At 39.7% G+C, this 20,429-nt stretch overlaps 1 protein-coding gene across 8 annotated transcripts in view; it reads left to right on the top strand.

Annotated features, from left to right (window-relative positions):
- LYST (lysosomal trafficking regulator) overlaps positions 1-20,429 on the top strand; it is an 82,332-nt gene that overhangs the window by 10,809 nt on the left and 51,094 nt on the right. For 5 of the 8 annotated variants that reach the window (XM_057414533.1, XM_057414530.1, XM_057414531.1 and 2 more), the window contains exons 2-9: positions 3,606-3,692; positions 4,992-5,190; positions 7,974-8,064; positions 8,183-8,269; positions 10,999-13,084; positions 14,865-15,891; positions 17,325-17,486; positions 18,146-18,302. In XM_057414533.1, coding sequence (XP_057270516.1) covers positions 4,999-5,190; positions 7,974-8,064; positions 8,183-8,269; positions 10,999-13,084; positions 14,865-15,891; positions 17,325-17,486; positions 18,146-18,302 — 3,802 coding nt within the window. In that variant the 5' untranslated portion in view covers positions 3,606-3,692; positions 4,992-4,998. The remainder of the gene's footprint in view (positions 1-3,605; positions 3,693-4,991; positions 5,191-7,973; positions 8,065-8,182; positions 8,270-10,998; positions 13,085-14,864; positions 15,892-17,324; positions 17,487-18,145; positions 18,303-20,429) is intronic. The other 3 variants (XM_057414536.1, XM_057414534.1, XM_057414532.1) reach the window with 2 other exon arrangements.

Here is a 20,429-nt window from a genome sequence, read left to right as displayed (position 1 = left end):
GAAACGGAAAACTAGGGAGGTAAATTAATTATATGTTAAATATATCTTGTTAGGTATATTCTCTACTCTTCTTTGCATGACCTGTAAAATAGCTTCTTGTAAATTTATTTTTCTTATGAGATTGGCTATAATTCCTTTGGTGCATGAAGATGCTCACATAACCAGGTAAAAAAGACTGCTTTTATTGAAGATGACATAGTTTGATACAGGAAACTAAGGCTTGCAGGTGCTTCAGATGTGCCATACATTACTTTCTTAGTACATTAGCACTTTGGCTTAGTCAGGCAGTCAAGCTGTGTGAACAGCACTCAGTGGCATGTTCATTTTAGACTGATATAATTATTCAGTAATGAGCCATTTGAAGGAATTTATCGACATTAACTTCACAACAGATAGGGAGTAGTTAAGTAGTTTTGGGTTTGTTTTTGGTTTGTTTGTTTTTTTTTGCTAGTGCTATAAAACTAACATTTCAAGAAGTTTTATAACTAAGTCTGTGGGGAGGAAGGTTTAGTAGAGCATTAAGGGGGGCTGTTGGTTGATGGTGCCCACCATCAAACTTTCTGCCTCTCCTTTACTCTTGCTGTAGCTGTTGGCCAACAATTACTGCAAGTAGTAATTTAAATCAGTATTACCAGATTTGGACTTCAATTGGCTTAGTACTGTATTTTATTACAATGCTGCTATAGTAATTTAATAACTACTACTTCTTACTGTATTACTGGACATTCCAGGCCTTTCTGGGCAATGAATTGCTGAAAACATAACCAAGTAAAAGGTCCTGTTCACTCTCATATACAGGGTACTAGCTCTGACCTTAAGCTTTTGTTGCATTTTCTGTATTTCTCATGTTACTAATTATGAGCACTATGTAAAGGTAGCATATCCATGATTCAGTGTTCAAGAGTGCTAAACTGGTCTTAATTTTTAGTTCTGTCCTTTAAGTTATTTAAAGAATGATTTTTTGTCTTTAAAGGCTTCAAGTCCACTGAAATAAGTACAAGGCATTCCTGTACTTTGAGATGCTCAGGCAATGAGCAACTTGATAAAAATGGAAATAAGTTTTGGAAAAAAAAACAGTTTCAAGTGCAGGAAATCGATTTATACCACAATAGCAAATAGAAATAAGTCACTTGAGAGCTGGTGCAGAAAGGGGCCAGAGGGAAGATGTGCTATGGGTAGAATTATGAGGATGCTAGAAAGATGGGCATGAAGAGGAACAGATTAACTGTGAATGTCACATTATTCATGGTTAAGTGATTTATTCTTTTAAAGCTTGTGAGTTTTTTCCTTTTAGAAATAATAGTAGAAGTGTTTTTTATGAAATCTGATAGTAATAATCTTCTAGAGATGAAGAATGTGCCTATTTTTTTCCAGGGCAAGCTATAGGAACCCCTGACACAATGTGTTTTCCAAGTGTCCCATTGGGACTGTTCACTGTGCTGTGAACCGAGATTCTGGTACATTTCTTTCTGCTTTCATATGGCTTTATGTGTGATGGTTTAGATTTCGTGCTTTTTTCCCTAATTAAGGTGACCCGTGATGTCTAATGAGGGGTGAAGGCATTCTACCTCAGTACAGGCATTTTGTGTAGCATCTGTTTAGGTATCACCCAGCAGTTAAAGATGTATCACTTTAAACAAGAGAAAAAGTCTGCAGTAGAGTAGTTCCAACCTGAAGCAAGTTGACTGGTATACTTTCTTGGGGTGAGATGAAATGCTATGCTCTGTAGGTTGTAGTATCAGCATACGATAATCTGCATCAGAAGTGTGACAGGCATCTGAAACCTTGGAGTAGGGGTGGATTTATTGTTTTTAAAAACCAAACAATGCCCTAGAAAACAACTCTGTAGAGTGTTTATGTTACAGCATCAGCAGGGCAAGTTGTTCACCAAGTTCTTTGAAAAGCAGTGTGCTTTAAGTGCTTGACTCACTTGTTGGGAAACAAGAAAGGGAAGAAGGTTGTCTGTGCATATGCAGCTTTTTTTGGTGGGATGAATAATGAGATCTGTTTCCAAAGACACATTTGTGCTGTCATTCAATTTTATAACTTAATTGCAGAAACAGAAATAGGTACAATTGAGAAGTAGCTAGCACTTGTTGGAGCGAGACATTCTAAAAGAAGCTCTTCATTATCCAGCATGGTATCTCTTTACATTATTTTTTCTGCATTATAGATGAGAGGATCTGAATTCTTTACCAATTATATATGAAATTATTGCCTTAAGAAGCCATGCTTGATGCCTTTTTGCATTAGCATCAATAAAATATCTTTTATCTTAACAGTGATGCTGAGAATTTACCCTTTTTCTAGAATATGGCAGTATATGTTAAATCCATGTAGCAGTGCAGGAAACCTGGAGACTGAATTTTCAAAGGGAAGGGCACTAAAACATGATGGACAGCATATTTTTACATCTTCTAATAGCCTGGTAAAACTGCTAAACCACTGCCTGCTTAAATTGATCAGTTGCAATGAATTGTGAGTGATAGCTGCATGGGTAGGTTAGTTTTCTGTGAGGCTGTGAATGAAAAGTGGTGTTCCCATGCACTCAAAGCAGGGAGCAAATAGTAAGAACTTGCGTGGAGAACCTACTATTTCCCTCCTTCCCCAAGGACATTTTTCCTGTAATGTTCATGCTTATCACAGTTTAAGTGTAAAGCTGAAAATTTCATTTTAAAGTTAAAAACTCATAAATCCTTTAACAGTTTAGCTTAGAGCAAGGAATATAGGATGTTAGGGCTTCATGAATGTATTCTCTCTACAGCAGTCATTTTCCTTGAGTTATTATAGAACCTTTGTGCCGCGCTCACAAAAGCAGGGCTGGTGTATGTGTTGCTTTCTTCTGACTTTTTTTGCTAGAACATGTCCTAGGTGTAATTGTCTTGTCATTTCTGGCTGTTCTGGAGTGAACTGGGAGATTGCTTCTCCCTACAGTTATCATAGTCTTTTCTTAGTGAATAATTGCAGATAAAATAGGGATAGCTTAAAATATTCTGTGGTGGAGGAAGGGACTGCACTGCCTGTTCTGATCCTTTGTTAGGATTGGATGGGGCTAAATGAGTAGGAGAGAAGTAACTCTTAAATTGCTTGAGTGGTCTGTACAGAGCACATACAATACTGTTCCTTCCCAATTTTTTTTGTTGCATCTTCCCCAGTCCTTAATGTAGTGTATTGGTTGTCTGTTAGGACAAAATAGAAGGGCAGGTTTAAGAAGGTCAGCACCTGACTGCATAATTCAGTTTCCTCTACTATCCATCACTTGTACCTAGAGCTGCAGGTGCTTCAAGTATTATATATGCAGGTTGTAGTCACTCAGAATTCATACTGCTTCTGGAGAGAAGTGTTTAAACTTGCATACCAACCACAGCTTACATTTTAAAAACTAGTGAACTTTATTATGTTAATTTACCTCTCAAGCACCAAGTGTTTTCTCTGTCATAGGATATTGGCTGTGCTCAGTCATAAGCTAAAAGTGAAAACTAGACCTTTAAAACTCAAAACCCCTTCAGGACTCTTCTTAAACTTCATATAGGTATCTTAAATGAGTTTTAAAAACATCATGGTTAATATGCAATTTCTTTCTATTTTTCTCTTCTTAAAAGCAGGTGAACCAAGGTTGCTGTGTTTCCAGAACATACTTGCTTTTTCTTCCACATAGAAGATAAATGTGTTAAGCTGGCAAGGTAATTCTGGTAAGAATTTTCCCATTACTTCTACAGCGAATGTCATTATAAGTATTCAGTCTTGCTCATAGGAGGAGCTTTCTAGTACCACTACTGCTGCCAGACTTGAGCTTTCATACAGGGTCTTTTTTATCACCTAATAATTGCATGTACATGTTTCTTGGTCCAGCAGTGTTAATCCATCTGCTATTTTAAAATGTTATATTTTAAGTTATTTGGCTCTGTTGCATATTCTATGCTTGCGTATGAAGAAAATATTTGACTTTTTAAGATTTTACTTCAGCTGTTTATATAGAAATTAAAGGAGTTTGATATGCTGTAGTATCAATTGAACGGGGTTTATGTGGCTTAAATGTTCTGCTTTCTGTAGCTGCTGTCACTGATTCTTGTTTTTGTTTTTCCTTCCTCAGTGATACTCTTGAGAGTTTTTTACAGCTGTGTCTTGCATTTCTTGGTTTGTTTGATTCATTTTTAAATGTTTCAACATGTACTAGTGCTGACCAACAAAGGATGCTGTGGCATGGGAGAAAATAAGAGTGAATAGACAAAGTGTTGAGGGCCTTGTGCACATTATCTGAAGTAAAATAATTCAGTTTGGGAAATAGTACCAATGCTTTTGGAATTTTCTCCTGGAAATTCTATTTGCAATAGAATTGTTTTGAATTAAGTACACTATAGCTGTGTCTGCCACCCACCCAGTCTTGCTTGAGGGAAAAGACCGAGTTGGTAAATCTAAAGTGTTGTATTTATGAAATTCCCACATTTATCTTAACTACTTAATTTTTTCCCCTTGGAACAGTCTGTACTGTTGGAATACATAACATGATGGAAGATAATGTATTCAAATAAACTATTAAAGAAGATGTTTTCTGTACAATGCTATGTAAGAGCTGCCTGATTTGCCTTTATGCTTCAGGTCAGATACCTTTTAGAAACAGGCAAAGGTTGAAGCTCAAATATATAGCTTACAAAGAAAAGCTGAAATGAAGTCATTAGCTTAGTGGGAGGGAATGTTGTGTGTCACAGGCTTTTACCTGATAGATTTATAAAATGAGTGTTTGGGGTTGTGAGCTTTTTGCTGAAATTGCACTGAAATAAAAGAAATTATCTAAGGTTATCCTTCCCATTCCCTCCCACATGCATTAGAATATTTATTTCTTAGTTCTACAGACACTCCGTGCCTTGGGGGCAGGTAGGGTGGGATACAGAGAAGAAACATGCCTCTCTTCCCAGCCCCCACCATGTCCTCTTTCCGTAAGGAATGTATTTTCTGACAGATTTAGTTTCTGTACTTTCCTCTACTTACAGCTCAGACATGAGCAGTGCCAGTAACTCACTGGCACGGGAATTCTTGACGGATGTCAACAGGCTGTGCAATGCAGTGGTGCAGAGGGCAGAGGCCAAGGAAGATGAAGAAGAAGAAACTCATATGGCAGCACTGGGACAATACTTGGTTCAAGGCCGTGGGTTTATTTTGCTTACCACACTGAACTTGACTATTGATCAGGTAATACTCTTTCTTACAAGGTTGTAAATTTTTATTGAGCTTTGACTGTGTGAATTTGGCTTCGTACTGGTTTTCTTGCCTTTTTGTGATAGTGTGAGTTAATTGTGACAAGTAGGGCTTCAAGAGGGTATGTTTGCACTTGCATTCTGCCCTTCAGCAAGAAGAGAAAAAGAAAAATTTAGCTAATCATACCTGTTTGCTGGCTGATGCTGATGGTTGCCAAGCTTCTGTCTAATTGAGGCATGTGTGAAGCTCAAATGCAGTGCTGGGTGGAAAGAGACAAGGGGTTGGAATTTTCAAGAGAATGAGTGCTTACTGAGCCTTCAGTGCAAACTGAGAGGGTCCTCCTGGTTTAAGGTAATAAAATTAAAATATACATGTTTTTATTTTGTTCATGTGCCATGAGATGTTTTTGCTCTTTAAGTAACATGCTTTTGAACATAATAGAAAGGAAATATTTTGTGACTGTGCCACTGTGCATCATATTTGAAAAATCATGGCAGTCAGGTGAAGTTCCTGACAACTGGAAAAAGGGAAATATAACCCCCATTTACAAGAGGGGGAAAACGGATGACCGAGGGAATTACAGACCAGTCAGTCTCACTTCCGTGCCTAGCAAACTCTTGGAACAGGTTCTCCTGGAAGGCATGCTAAGGCACATGAGAAACAACAAGGTGCTTGGTGACGGCCAGCATGGCTTCACTAAGGGGAAATCCTGCCTGACCAATTTGGTGGCCTTCTATGATGGGGCTACAGAACTGATGGACAGGGGTAGAGCAGTTGATGTCATCTACCTGAACTTGTGCAAAGTGTTCAACACTGTCCCACATGACATCCTTGTCTCTAAATTGGAGAGACATCAATTTGATGGATGGACCACTCGGTGGATAAAGAACTGGCTGGATGGCTGCACGTGAAGAGTTGTGGTCAATGGCTCAATGTCCAGCTGGAGACCAGTAACGAGTGGTGTCCCTGAGGGATCGGTGTTGAGACCAGTCTTGTTGAACATCTTTGTCACTGACATGGACAGTGGGATTGAGTGCACCCTCAGCAAGTTTGCGATGACACCAAGCTGTGTGGTTCAGTTGATACCCTGGAGGGAAGGAATACCATCCAGAGGGACCTTGCCACGCTTGTGAGGTGGGCTGATGCCAACCTCATGAGGTTTAACCATGCCAAGTGCAAGGTCCTACACCTGGGTCAGAGCAACCCCAGGCACAGCTACAGGTTGGGCAAAGAAGAGATTCAGAGCAGCCCTATGGAGAAGGACTTGGGGGTGTTGGTCGATGAGAAAATGAACATGAGACGGCTTCAGTGTGCGCTTGCAGCCCAGAAAGCCAACCGTATCCTGGGCCACATCAAAAGGAGCGTGACCAGCAGGTTGAAGGAGGTGATCCTGCCCTTGTGAGACCTCACTTGGGAGTATTGTGTGCAGTTCTGGTGTCCTCAACACAAAAAGGACATGGAACTGTTGGAACAAGTCCAGAGAAGGGCCACGAGGATGATCAGGGGACTGGAGCACCTCCTGTATGAAGATAGGCTGAGAAAGTTGGGGCTGTTCAGCCTGGAGAAGAGAAGGCTGCATGGAGACCTCATAGGGGGGCTGTAGGGATGCTGGGGAGGGACTCTTCATTAGGGACTGTAGTGATAGGACAAGGGGTAATGGGTTAAAACCTAAACAGGGGAAGTTTAGATTGGATATAAGGAGGAAATTCTTTACTGTAAGGGTGGTGAGGCACTGGAATGGATTGCCCAGGGAAGTGTGAATGCTTCATCCCTGGCGGTGTTCAAGGTGGGGCTGAACAGAGCCTTGGGTGACATGGGTTAGTGTGAGGTGTCCCTGCCTATGGCAGGGGGTTGGAACTTGATGATCTTAAGGTCCTTCCCAACCCTAACTATTCTATGATTCTATAAATATTAACTATTATTTATATAGCTCTATGACTACATTTGAATTTCAGGCAACCTTGAATTTTTGGGAAGGATGCCGCTTCAGCTGCGTATCCCTGAATGATGTTATCTGACAAAATGCTGAAGTCAGTTTTTTGTTTGAAAACTTTTGATCCTTAGGACTTGAAACCATTCTGATAGTGCTGCATAGCACCCTGAAAACAAACTGTGTTTGAATTCTGTTACTTCTGCTGTTCCCCTCTGCATTGAAATTCTAAGTGTTTGAGTCTTAGAACCCCAGTAGGGTTTAGTGGTTATTCTGTTGGGTTTGGTTTTATTTGGGGTGGGGTTTTTTGAGTTGTTTTGGGGGGTGGTGGGTTTTTTTGTGTTTTTTTTTTGTTTGTTTCAGAGTGATTTTCCTTCTTTCATCCCATAAAACCTCACTTTTCTATTGTGAGTCAATAGCATCACTTGGTAAATACAGGCTTTTTTATTTGCAGAAGGTTTTGTTTTGGAGAAAGTATGAAGTTTCCCATGAAGTTTTTCTAAGTTACATTGTTTCAAACTTGTCTTGAGCTTCCTGCTGTCTTTGTTTATATCAAGTTATTTGCTAGGACTTTTCTGGCTTTGTTCTTCAGGTGGGCAATTCCCTGAAAAAGAGGGATTAGGAGAGCTTTGTATAGGAACAGTTTCAGAGGCATAGTAAATATCTCGGTTGCTTTCTGATTGGCTCTAGTTAATAATTATAGCACCCTTTGCAGTAAGGTTACTTCTAAAGTGCATAAAAAAGCAGAAAGGCTTAGGGAACGGAATGTTGAATTGCTCTGTAAAATAAAGGTCAATCTAGTTTTAAAAATACAAAACCTTTTGTTTCTACTTTGTCCCTAACATAGGAGCTGACGTGTCGGGAAGAACTTCTGACCCTCCTCCTGTCACTTCTGCCATTAGTGTGGAAAATCCCTGTCCAAGAAGAAAAAGCAATAGGTATGTTTTATCACTTACAGTATTAAGTACCTGACAAAAGTGGTTTGTATATTACTACAGAGCCTGGGATTCATGACTAGAGTAATAGTTCATTGTAATATACATCCTCTTAACACAGAATTAAGGTGTGGATTCTGCAGTGAATTTAAACACAAGTACCAATGTTCTGCCAGCATACAAGGAAGAGTGAAATTGTACAGAGAAGGTAAATGCTCTTGATCAGTGTGAAAGGCAATGTTTATATGACTGTGTAGCTGAACTTGATGGTGGTGAGGTTTTTTCTTCAGGTGATACAGGGGAGATTTGAAATGGAATATAATATTTTTGCTAATGTTAAGTGTTTCATGCTGAGTAGAAGAATACTAATTGTTTTTGTAAAAAAAAAAAAAAGTGATACATGCTGACACTAGAGACAGAATGAGACAGACTTTCTTCTGCAATCAAAGAAATGGGAAGTACAGAACTAAGCTTAAAGCCAAACGGTGGACAACTGAGTGTGAAGGAAGTGTGATGTTACCAGGGAGGCAGGCCCTGAAAAACAGAGTAATACTGGATCATTATAAGAACCAGGCTGCATTCCTTAGAAAATATGATGTGTTCTCTGTCAGAAACGGATGTGCTGGTTGTGGAATCAAATCACAAGGATTCAACTGCCAGAAAGAGTGAATTAAAGAAATGAAAGGGATAATACAAAATAAGCTGCAGAAACTGAACCATGAAATGGTGGTGATTTTTTTTGCTTGCTTGGCTTTTTTCTTTTGGGCTTTTACATTTGTGTGATGCATTCTTTTCACTGTTGGAGGGTAAAAAAAGAAAAAAGAGTATGAAGCAAATGAAGCTTCCTGTCTCAGAGTTCCTAAGGCTTTTTACCTGAAGCTCCCCCAGTGTTTTGCTGCTGTTTTTAAAATAATGCATGTTGAATTTTTTTGTTAATTTTTATAGACTTGTAGTATTTAAAATACCAGTTTCATAGCACTTACTATATGATAAACTTTCCTGCTTACTCAGCTGCATTATCCTATAAACTTGAGTGAATTAAAGGAATGCTTTGGTTATCATATGAGAGCTTAGTGACTTTTCCAGGAATAGTTTAAAATGCTCTTGTATCAATGTGTTGTGTTTTGAGGGTTTGTTTTTTTAATTTTTTTTGTCTGTAGTTTTTTGGTTGGGTTTTTTCTTTTCTTTTTTTTTTTCTCTCCTTGCACTGATAGAAATCCACCCGTTTTGGGCAGTTTTTTTATTTCCCATTTGGGAAGTATCCTTTGTTTAAGTGCTCCTGGTTAAATTCCTGCCTCCAAAGCAGTTGATGATTCTTCCTTAAACATCACAACTATGACCTTCTGAAACAACAAAGCACCAACCACCTTGCTTGCACATGGAAGCATCTTCTCTTTCACCTGTTTGTAGCTGTTGTGTGGGCTTTAGGCGTTCTGTGGGCATGGGGGGTGTTACTGAGAGCTATCACATTTTTTCAGAATGCTGAACTTAGTGGATGGGAGCTGCTTGCTTTTGTACTGTGCTGAGTGTTTCCCTGCCCAAAGCATCCAGAGACAGTCCTGTCACTACTGAAAGAATGGTGATGGATTTAATCCAAGAGCATAGAGTTGCCCACTTTTAAACAATTTATCATCTGAGTTTGCCACTACAAATAAACTGGTAGTACTTGCATTTTATTCTTCAAAATCTTCTTGCCCATTGAATCAGACTTTAATTTTATATTTGCTGTTTTGTACTCTGTAGTTGAATTTTTATTGTCTTGACTTTTGTGGGAATATTGAGCACCCTGAACATTGTTTGCCACCTCCCTCTGCTGTTTGTGTTTGGAACAATGAATGCTGAAGTAAATACTGATGTCTGTATATTTGAAAATCTTCACTGTTTCTAGGTAGAGAAATTTATCTTCTCTGTTACCACTAGCACACAAACAATTTCTTCATGCAGTTTAGGAGGGCTGTGGGTAATGCACCAAGTTCCTATAGCAGCTCTGTTGCAAAGAGTGACAACGGATCATAAAGCTGAACAAGACCTTTTCTTTCTTTTTTCTGTGTTTTTTCTTCACTTGGGGTAGGGCCATTTGGCAGGGCAGACAGTGAGACTTAAAACATATCAAACGGTATGCAGGAGTAAATATCACTGGAGTAACTGTCTAAAATTGCTTCCATTGCAGTAATAGAGGAGATCTCAGTTTGTGTCCTACTGATTGGCTTTATTTTCTTAGACTTCTGTATTAGTATGTCTAACTTATCTAATTTTAAATTGATGCAACTGGATGCCTGTGGCTATATTGTTCCTTTATAGCCTATGTGTAACAGGTAAAAAAGATTTTAACAGGTCAAAACAGGGTAAATTTAGATTAGGTATTAGGAAAAACTTATGCACTGTGAGGGTAGTGAGGCACTGGAACGGGTTACCCCAAGAATTTGTGGATGCCCCATCCTTGAGGTGTTCTGGTCCAGGTTGGATGGGCTTAGAACAACCTGGTCTAGTGGAAGGTGTCCTTCCTGCCCATGGCAGCAGGGTTGGAAGTGGATTATCTTTAAGGTTCATTCCAATCCAAATCATTCTGTGATTTTCAGACTAAGCTTTCTTCTGTTTGCTTACCAACTGTCTGTTCATCTACCCTGATAACATCTTTTCTGAAGGGAATAGCTTTGCCTACAAAAAAAGCTTTAGGGAACCCTTTAGCGGATTTTTAACCCTGGTTAGAAAATGAACTCATTTGTCTCTGCTTTAAAAATAGTCAATAAACATAGATTGCTGTTGACATTTTTTTATACTGAAAATGTCACATATAGGTATATACAAAATGATGGCCAATTAAGATATGAATGCTTCATATTTTTAAGCTGGGAGTGTTAAACTAAAATTAAGAAAATTATTTGCATAATATTCTTGAATGTTCCTTTAATGTTCCTTATCTTTCTGTTTCAACAGACTTTAATATACCTTTTACAGTAGACATATGCCTGACCAAAGAGAATAATTCAAGTTCTGTGAAATCTACTCAGGAAAAGCTAGGCTTGGATGGAAGCACTCGTTCATCTCTTCAGCCGTCTGTAAAACCGAATCTTCGGTCTCGAAAAAGCGGGCGCCTGCGCAAAACCACCCATCGTTACTCTGTGCGTGATGCACGGAGATCTCAGCTGTCCACTTCAGATTCAGAAGGCAATTCTGATGACAAGACTACTGTAATCAGGAAACACAGACGCTCCCAATTACTGCAGCCTTTTTTAACACATCCAGTTAGGGACAGCTACCTTGCAGGTAGAAGTGATGGCCTATCTGCAGAAGCAGTACCAAATTCTCATCCTGATGCCCCTAATCTAGAAAATTCCAGCAAAATTATTCCATCACATGAGCTAAACCAAGAGACTTTGAGTGAGCCAGCTGCAGGAATTGCTGGGAGCAACACGGATAACTCTCCTTTCGACTTATGCCATGTCTTACTGTCTCTCCTAGAGAAAGTGTGCAAATTTGATATTGCTTTGAATCACAGTTCTGCTCTCTTGGCTAGTGTGGTGCCCACATTGACTGAGTTCTTATCAGGATTTGGAGACTGTTGCAATGTAAGTAGTAACACAGAAAATGAGGTAGTTTCTGTAGGGTGGACAGAAGAACCTGTAGCTCTTATCCAAAGGATGCTTTTTCGAACAGTGCTGCATCTGATATCTTTAGACATTAGCAATACAGAAACCATGCCAGATAACTTACGAAGAAATTTAACAGACTTGCTTAAAGCAGCATTAAAAATCAGAATTTCCGTGGAAAAGCAACCGGATCTTTTTGTTCCAGGATACAAGAAAACACTACACCAGCCAGTTCAGGATGACTACGTATTTTCTAGATACCATCACAGAGCCTTGCTTCTACCTGAGGTTATAGAAGGGGTCTTGCAGATTTTGATATGCTGCCTACAAAGTGCAGCCTCCAATCCATTCTACTTTAGTCAAGCTATAGATCTGGTTCACGAGTTCATACAGCACCAGGGATTTAAGCTGTTTGAAGTAGCGGTCCTTCAGATGGAATGGCTGTGTATGAAGAATGAAGGAGTAACTGGGGAAGCCTCAGAACATTTGAAAGTCCTAATCAACAGCATCATGAAAATAATCAGCACTGTCAAAAAAGTAAAATCGGAGCAGCTCCATCAATCGATGTGTACAAGAAAGCGACACAGACGATGCGAGTACTCTCACTTCATGCATCACCACAGAGATCTCTCTGGGCTCTCTGTATCCACTTTTAAAACCCAAGCATCCAAAACCCCCTTTGAAACTGCTGATGGTGAAATTCAGTATCCTGACAGATGCTGTTGCATTGCTGTTTGTGCACATCAGTGTTTGCACTTGTTGCAACAAGTTTCTTTGAGCAGTACCAGTGTGCAGATCCTCTTGGGTGTACATAATGTAGGAATATGTTGTTGTATGGATCCGAAGTCTGTGATTGTCCCATTGCTTCATGCTTCCAAGTTACCAACACTAAAAAACTTTCAACAGCACATATTGAATATCCTTAACAAGTTCATATTGGATCAGCTAGGTGGAGCAGAAGTTCCGCCCAAAATTATACAGGCATCATGCAATATATGTACTGTGGACTGTGATCAACTTGCTCAGTTGGAAGATGCCTTGCAGGGCAACTGTGGTGATCTTGGTCCAGCATCTAGTTCCTCTTGCAGAGTTCAGGGAATTCTGCCTAGCACTGGATCTGAAGATGTGTTGCTGAGATGGCATGCACTGGAGGCTTATCAGGACATTGTTTTTGAAGAAGACAAACTACGTGGCATGCAGATTGCAAGCCATATTTGCCACTTAATTCAAAAGGGAAATGCAGTGGTCCAATGGAAACTATATAACTGTGCTTATAATCCTGTGCTACAGAGAGGAGTACAGTTAGCTTGCCATGCTCAACAACTTGGACCAACTACAGTTGATAAACACACGTGCATTTACCATAGCCAGTGTTTGCCTTCTGAAGTACTTCAGATTTATTTGCAGATGCTCCCTGTGTTACTTAAGTCCAGGTTGGTTGATCTTCTCATTACGTACCGAACTTTGTATATTTGTTACTGATCAGAACAGAAGTTTTATTTGGACAGTAGGCAGCACTTGGGTATTGCATCAGTGATAGCAACAAGGTAAATGCTTGAATAACATAAGATGTAATCCTAGATTCACAGACCATACACAGTGAGAGCTCTATACTGATGAGTTATGATCTTTTAACAAGCCAAAGTGTGTAGAAACAAATAAAAAACTTTGTCCAATGTGACATGCTCTTAGCCTTTTTATTCCTCATGCTGAAGTGAGTCAGGAATGTTGAACAGGTTGGCATGTCACTTTTCTGTGGGAATTAGACTACTTAGGTTTTTGTTTCCCTTTTCCTTGCAGAATGGTCTTCATGGAAACCACCTTTCAAAAACAAGGCTTGAGAGATTTACTTGTCTTGAAATAACTGTTTCCTAACTTGAAAAACCCTGCCCATTTAAACATGGAAAAAAAAAACAAACAAAACAAACAAAAAAACCAACCCAAAACAGAACACCTCCCCCCCCCCCCCCCAAACCCCACCAAAAAAAAACCAACCACAAAAAACCCACCCAAACCAACAAAACCACCCCCAAGCTTTCTTCCAAGGCATGAAATAGAAACTTTCCTGTTTATTGTTGAATTGATGTAGTTGTTTAATATAGTAGCTCCAAGTTTATTCAGAATATGAATGAGTCCAGTTGTGCAGAAAAGATTTATTCTACTGGAGTCCTGGTAAACTGAAGTGAATTTAGTAGGGTTATCTGAGACAATTCCAAAGAACAGACTGGTATTCCAGTCCATGTAAAGGATTGTCTAATACATTTTATACTTTTATCCTAACAAAATTTCTCAGAAGCTGTTATTATTTTTTGAAAATGCATGTAGTGGCAAAGAGGTAAGAGAAATAAAGTTTAGATTTTAACAAGTTTAATATATGCTATTTATTTCCTACTGGCTTAAAGATGGGAATATAAAAGTAAATGATTCATTTGATTCTAGAGTGTGTAACCTGGTTATAGTAAAAGTTGACCCTGTGGGCAGGAGATGGGAGGGAATGGAAGGTGGATGTCTACATGCAAACATAGTACCCTAAGAAGCTTGTAGATCCTTACCCCAGATTCTGAATTAACTCAATGTGATAGGAAGAAGGGAAAATATACTTGGAAACAAATATACTGAAAGGTGGTTTTTTTAACATTGGACAGTGTAAGAACTGCACAAGAAGTTGTGCTTGAAGGGTATTCCTAAATTCTTTCTGAAATACATCATCCATGCAACTAATAGACAGCTAATAAAATGTCTTAAGTCTTCAAGATGTTTGAGAAGGAATCTCTACTTTCTGGTGAAGTCATAGAACTGAAGGAGATTTACTAGCTCCAATTGCTAATAAAAAGGTAGGGGAAGTACCACTAAGGAGCAAATGTCATAATTAAAGTTCATTAAACATCTTTTAATATTTTGAATATCCTACATCTTTTGTTGTCTACATTTCACATTTATTTCCTACTCTGTATCTTACAAAAATTGAATTTTCTCCTACCAGATGGATGATGCTTACTTGGGATTCTAGAGTACTGCAAACAAGTTCCTTTTCTCTTTAATGTATATTTATAAGCTATAAATTACTGTAAACACGATCAGTCTTTGGGTATGTAGGTATGTAGAACAGAGGGTAATTTTTGGTTGTGTCATCTGAACTACATGAATTTGTGGTTGATTTATATATATATATAATATATATATGTAAGGTAATTCTTGTGCTTTCTCTTGCAGGGTTATTAGAGACTTGTTTCTGAGTTCTAATGGAGTGAATCAAATGATTGAGTTAAATTACTTAGATGCTTTGAGAAGCCATTCTTTGAAAGTGTTAGAGACTTTGATACTCTGCCTTGGTGATCAGCAGAAAGACCAAGCAATGGCAGAGCTGGAAGGTCTGAACAGTGAACAAGAATCTACATCTGCCTTGCCTGCTTCTCTTTGTAGCCAGCATGCTGTTTCCGAAGTTCCTCAAAGCCTGAGCAAGTTTTACGCTGGCTTGAAAGAGGCTTACCCAAAAAAGAAGAAGTTTGTGAGCCAAGACGTTCACGTGAACACAATAAATCTCTTCCTCTGTGTTGCTTTTTTATGTGTAAGTAAAGAAGCAGATGGTGATCTGGATTCAGCTAATGACTCCGAAGATACATCAGGATATGATAGTACAGCTAGTGAGCCATTAGGCCAAAAATTACCGTATCTGTCACTGGAAAGCCTCACTTTGCCTTCTCTGGAGCATATTCACAGGGCTGCAGATATTTGGTCCATGTGTCGTTGCATCTATTTGTATAGTTCAGTTTTCCAGAGACAATTCCATAGACTTGGAGGCTTTGAAGCATGCCATAGATTACTAATTCTTATAATTCGGGAACTTGCAAAAAATAAGGAAAAGGAGCAAGAAAAGAGGGAGAGAGTATTGAGTGAAAGCAACAAAAATTCACATGGGAGTCCTCATGGCAAGCTTCTCAGCAAGGATGACTCTCAGCTGGCTAAAAGCAGAGAGGTGACACAATTGGAGGTCGATAGTTCTGACAGTCTTGGTTGTGCAGAACAGCTGGTGCCTGAATGCATCTCCTGTGATGGCCCTTTGAGTAGGGGACACACTTCAGTTACTTCAGTTGCCAACCTTGAAGGGATAAAGACTTCTGTAAGAGAAGAGACTGAGTGGGCACTTCAAGGTATCAGACTTCTAGAAGCTCTGCTGACAATCTGCCTACACAGTGCAAGTGCCATGCAGCAGAAGATGGAAGTGGAGTTTTTTCACCAGGTACTGTGAAACTTCCCTTAGCTTACTTTACTTGTGTGTTACATACAATAATATTTTATCAGTGACTTAGTCAAAGTTGTTTGAGAGGTGAAGAAACGTTATGCTCTTATTATGGTACCAATTTTTTTGGTGTATTACCGAAAGCATGCAGTTAAATGATGTGCTTAGTAGTTAGCAGTAGTGGTCAGCAGGCATGAAAGATGGGAGTGGGTTGATGAACAAACTGGCCGTTGTGATTTCTGAGGCAGCATCTTCCCACATGTTAACCTGTCACTTTTTGTATGGGGTGAGATGCTGGTAAGGATCCTTTACGCCTTTGCTTGTTCTCCAGCATGATGCTTGTCCTCTGCTCTTTTGGGTTGGATCCCTGGTCATGCCAGTTCCCTGCTCCTTGGGGATAGGAGAGAGCTTTCTGGAGTGGTAGATTGATCCAGGCTGGATGAGTTTTTCACTTTGCTTGCATTTTCTGCCTGAAATGGTCCTGACTAGAGGAAGGGATGGCTTCCTCTGACCATAAAGGCAGTAGTGGATGTCAGCAATTCTGAATTTCTGGCTGACTCTATCTGCATGTTTTTTCTGGTCGGCTACAGTCTGCTTTTTCTGTTTTCCCCTGTGTAGTCCATTTGTCCAGTCTTGCATTCTCTGATGGCTATCTGGGCTGATGGGCTTTGAAGAGTGGGAGAGACTTGGTTTTTTTTGAAAGAGTATTCAGTGGAGAATGTGTGACACAGGGGCAGTGAAGGAGAGCTGTGTAGGCAAGACATGAGCATTATACACACTGACCCACATGTCGTGTTTTTGGTGGCAGTTCTGAGCAAAACATGGTGCTTGAGAAAGAGAGCACAGGGACTGAAAGGACATCTGAAAAAAACAAAGCCTTAAAGGTGAACTAATTCAGTGTACCACAAAGTTGTTAATTTGCAGAAGACACCTTCACTGGAATTTAGTGTCTTCATTGCTGTCTTGAGTTGTACTTGGCAGTTTATTACAAAAGCAGAAGGTATTGGGTACAGAAGAGAACGGGAAACTGGAATTCTGTCTGGGCCACTTGTAATTTTTGTGGACTTGGACATGTTACCGTCTGTCTTGCTAACTGCTGGTAATGTTGTGGTGTGGTTTGAATGCATTGTATACTTGAAAGAGATGTTTGGTTTTGAAACAGTGCTTTCCCTTGCAGTGTTTGGGAAACGGCATGTTGGCAGGCTTTTCTCAGTGTGCAGATTGCTTAACCAGCTAAATCTCTGTCCTGACCAACAGAATGAATCTTCCTTATTGCAAGAGACTGGATGAAGTCTAATGGTTTTGGGCAAGAACTCGGATTAGTGTAGGTGGAAGAGGAAGCTTTTAAATGAAAGTGCTAGACCACTTAGACAGATTCTGTTAGCCAAACCAGAATAACATGAATCAAAATGTTTGTCTCCCCTAAAATGCAGAATCCCTGTGTGGATGATATCTTACATCAAATAAAAGAGCAACTTGCTCTATCAAAAGTGGTAGAAACTGACTTGGCAAAGCCTCTGTTTGATTCACTGCTTCGTGTTGCGTTGGGTACTTTTTCTGCTGATCTGGATCATTCTGAAGAAAAAGTGGAAAAGGTATGAAACACCGAGTGATGGAATTGTAAGCATTGCAAGGTTTGCTCAGTCAGATTTATGCTTGGCTCTATTTTTAAAATCAAGAGGACACGTTTAAGTGCAGTTACTGTGGAAGATTAATTCTCTGATTCTCTGTATAGGCATGTAAGTTGAATGCTGGTTATCGATATGGTCCCCACATTTACTGCTCAGAAATAAGTCATGCCCCCAAAAAGAGCAAGCTGGGTTACACTTTATGGACATACCTGAAACCTCATGTTCTCTTCACTCTTTCATCCAATGACAGTGTGGCAAACTTTCAAAGGGAGAGCTTCAGACAGATTTTGACTGACCTTAGTGCTGCAGACCTATCTTCACCTTAGAATGAATGCCAAGATGTATGTTTATGGTGATAGTGATGTTGGAAACAATTATTCTTGATGCATTGGCCATCTGCTTACCAAAGCTTTGGTCAGGTAGTTAGGAAGAAAAATCCATCTCTACAGAACCAATTTTTTAATGTAAGAATGACATTCTTAGAAAGTATCTCAAGTTCCGTGAAAATATGTGATTAATTTGTTTCTTTTGCCACCGGGCTTGCAGAAAATAAGCATCTGGAAGGTTCTAAATTACTTCTTTTTCTGACCAAAGACAGTAAATGTGCTTGATGTGTTATACAGAGCCATTACACTGAAAAGGAGCCCGTGCCACAACCTGGAGATATTTCTGAGGAAACTGAAGAGTCACAGTGCTGTAGTCTTAAACTTTTTGCTGAAGAGGAAGGATATGAAGCAGATAGTGAAAGTAACCCTGATGACAGCAAAACCAGGAATGAAGGTAAATGGCAACTTTTCTGAATATACAAAGTAGTCTTTATGACATATCAAAGCTTTCTTGTCTTTTGAGATGCAGAGAGTTAGGGTGAGCATCAGATCTTTTACAGAAATAGTTTATTTTACTTCTAGTAAGATGCAGTTGCACATGAAGAGACTGTGAATATTCTTACTGAATGTTACAGAGCTGTTCTATCTTGGTTGTCTTTGTGTGTGCAGCTCTTACTCTAAAGGCATGTTACTCAAACATCCTTTTGTGGTCTGGAAGCAGTTTCCTAGTTTTCTCCAGAGATGCTTATCATTGGTTTGTCTCCAAATCAGTTCTCAGATTTTTGTTTAATATTATAACAAACTAGTAAACAATAGATTAGACTAATGATGTTGTAGAAAACTGGGTTGGAAGGGATCTCAAGGATCATCTGGTCTAACCTTTCTTGGCAAAAGCATGGTCTGGACAAGGTGACCCAATACCCTGTCCTGTTAAATCTTCAATGCCCGATGTTGAGGAATCCAACATTTCCCTGGGGAGATTATTCCAGTGGCTGATTATTTCCATTGTGAAAAATTCAATCTGGTGGCCAGTTGGAATTTCCCCAGAAATAACTTGTGACCCTTGCCCCTTGTCTCCCTCGTAAAAAGGAAGTCTCAGTCTTCTCTGTAGCCGCTCTTTAAATACTGGAACATAGTGCTAAGGCTGAAGAAAACCATTTCTCTCAGTTTTTCCTTACATGGCAGGCTTCCTAACCCTTTGGTCGTCTTTGTGGCCCTTACCTGGACTTTGTCCAGCCTCTCTACATCCCCGGGAAGTAAGACTGAGCACAGTATTCCAGGTGTGGCTCGGCAAGGGCTGGGTAGAGTGCATGGGATAACGACGTCTTTATCTCTGTTAGTGATGCCCTTGCTGATGCAGCCCAGCATCCTGATGGCTTTCTTTGCTGCAGCTGCACACTGTTCACTCATACTGAGCTTGTTGTCTATCAGGACAACAGCACTGGTCCCAGTATTGATCCCCGGGGGACCCCACTAGTGGCATGTCTCCAGTTTGAAAGGGGGCCGTTCACCACCACCCTCTGGGTGCAGCCACTTCCCCACTCACCACACAGATCGCTTGTCTAGACCATAATGCATCAGTTTCTCTAGGAGGAGGCTGTGGTAAACTGTATCAAAAGCCTTGGAGAAATCCAGGTACACCATGTCCAGCGCTTGCCCCACATCAACTGAGCAGGTTACTTTGTTATAGAAGGCGATGAGGTTTGCCAAGCATGGTTTGCCTCTGTTGAATCTGTGCCGGCTTTTCCCAGTCACACAGCTTCATTTGGCTTGTGATAGCCCCCTTGTGATGCAATATATCTCTTTATATTCATTCAACAACTGATGTGAACATCTCTATGTATTCTGTTTGTAATTAATTTTGAACATGAATTTGCTTTAATGTTTTCCTTTCAGCTGAACACCTGGGTGCCTCTGTTATTGTATGAGGTCAGCCTGAGCAGTAACAGCCTTTAATAGAACTGCATTCAAGTGTTGCTGTTTACCTGTGTGACTAGGCTCTGCCGACAGATACACAGAACTGTAAAAGCATTTCTGAATTCAGAATTTAACCTGAAGTATTTCCATTTGCATGTAACCTATGTCTGTCCCAAATAATTAAGTAACATGTTTTGAGGTGTCTCCAAGATTTAAGGCTTAACTGTTGGTTTTTTTTGACTGTCATGCAGATATTGTGTCATGTGCTGTCATAAGCATTTTCTCAGTCAAATAACAGCTGCTTCCCTTGACCTTTTAACAGAAGTCATTTAAATTTATCTCCTTTCTTGGCAGGCTTAGAGTTCTGTATAGAAGCTTGAAGCTCTATTACAATGATTTTACTGTCATGCTTCATGAATTGCATATTTCATCATTACTATGTGTCCACTTCAGAAGAAATGAAGGCACATAGTTTAAGAGCATGTAATGGGAGAGACTGTGTCCTTGCCCTTCTATATAATAGGAAAACTTGAAGCAGAATAAAAGATTATACTGACTTCTGAAAACTGCCTAAGCTAGTGACTGGTTTCGGTTTGTATCTATGAGAAGGCTGGAGAAAATATGTCCTTGGATGTTCTGCTTAAATCATGCAAACTGTATTCAG

This window comes from Pezoporus wallicus, unplaced genomic scaffold (genome assembly GCF_028554395.1).
Source record: "Pezoporus wallicus isolate ANWC-B61680 ecotype Strahan unplaced genomic scaffold, APGP_CSIRO_Pwel_v1 contig_8042, whole genome shotgun sequence".
NCBI lineage: Eukaryota > Metazoa > Chordata > Aves > Psittaciformes > Psittacidae > Pezoporus > Pezoporus wallicus.
This window is presented reverse-complemented; position numbering and strand designations above follow the sequence as displayed.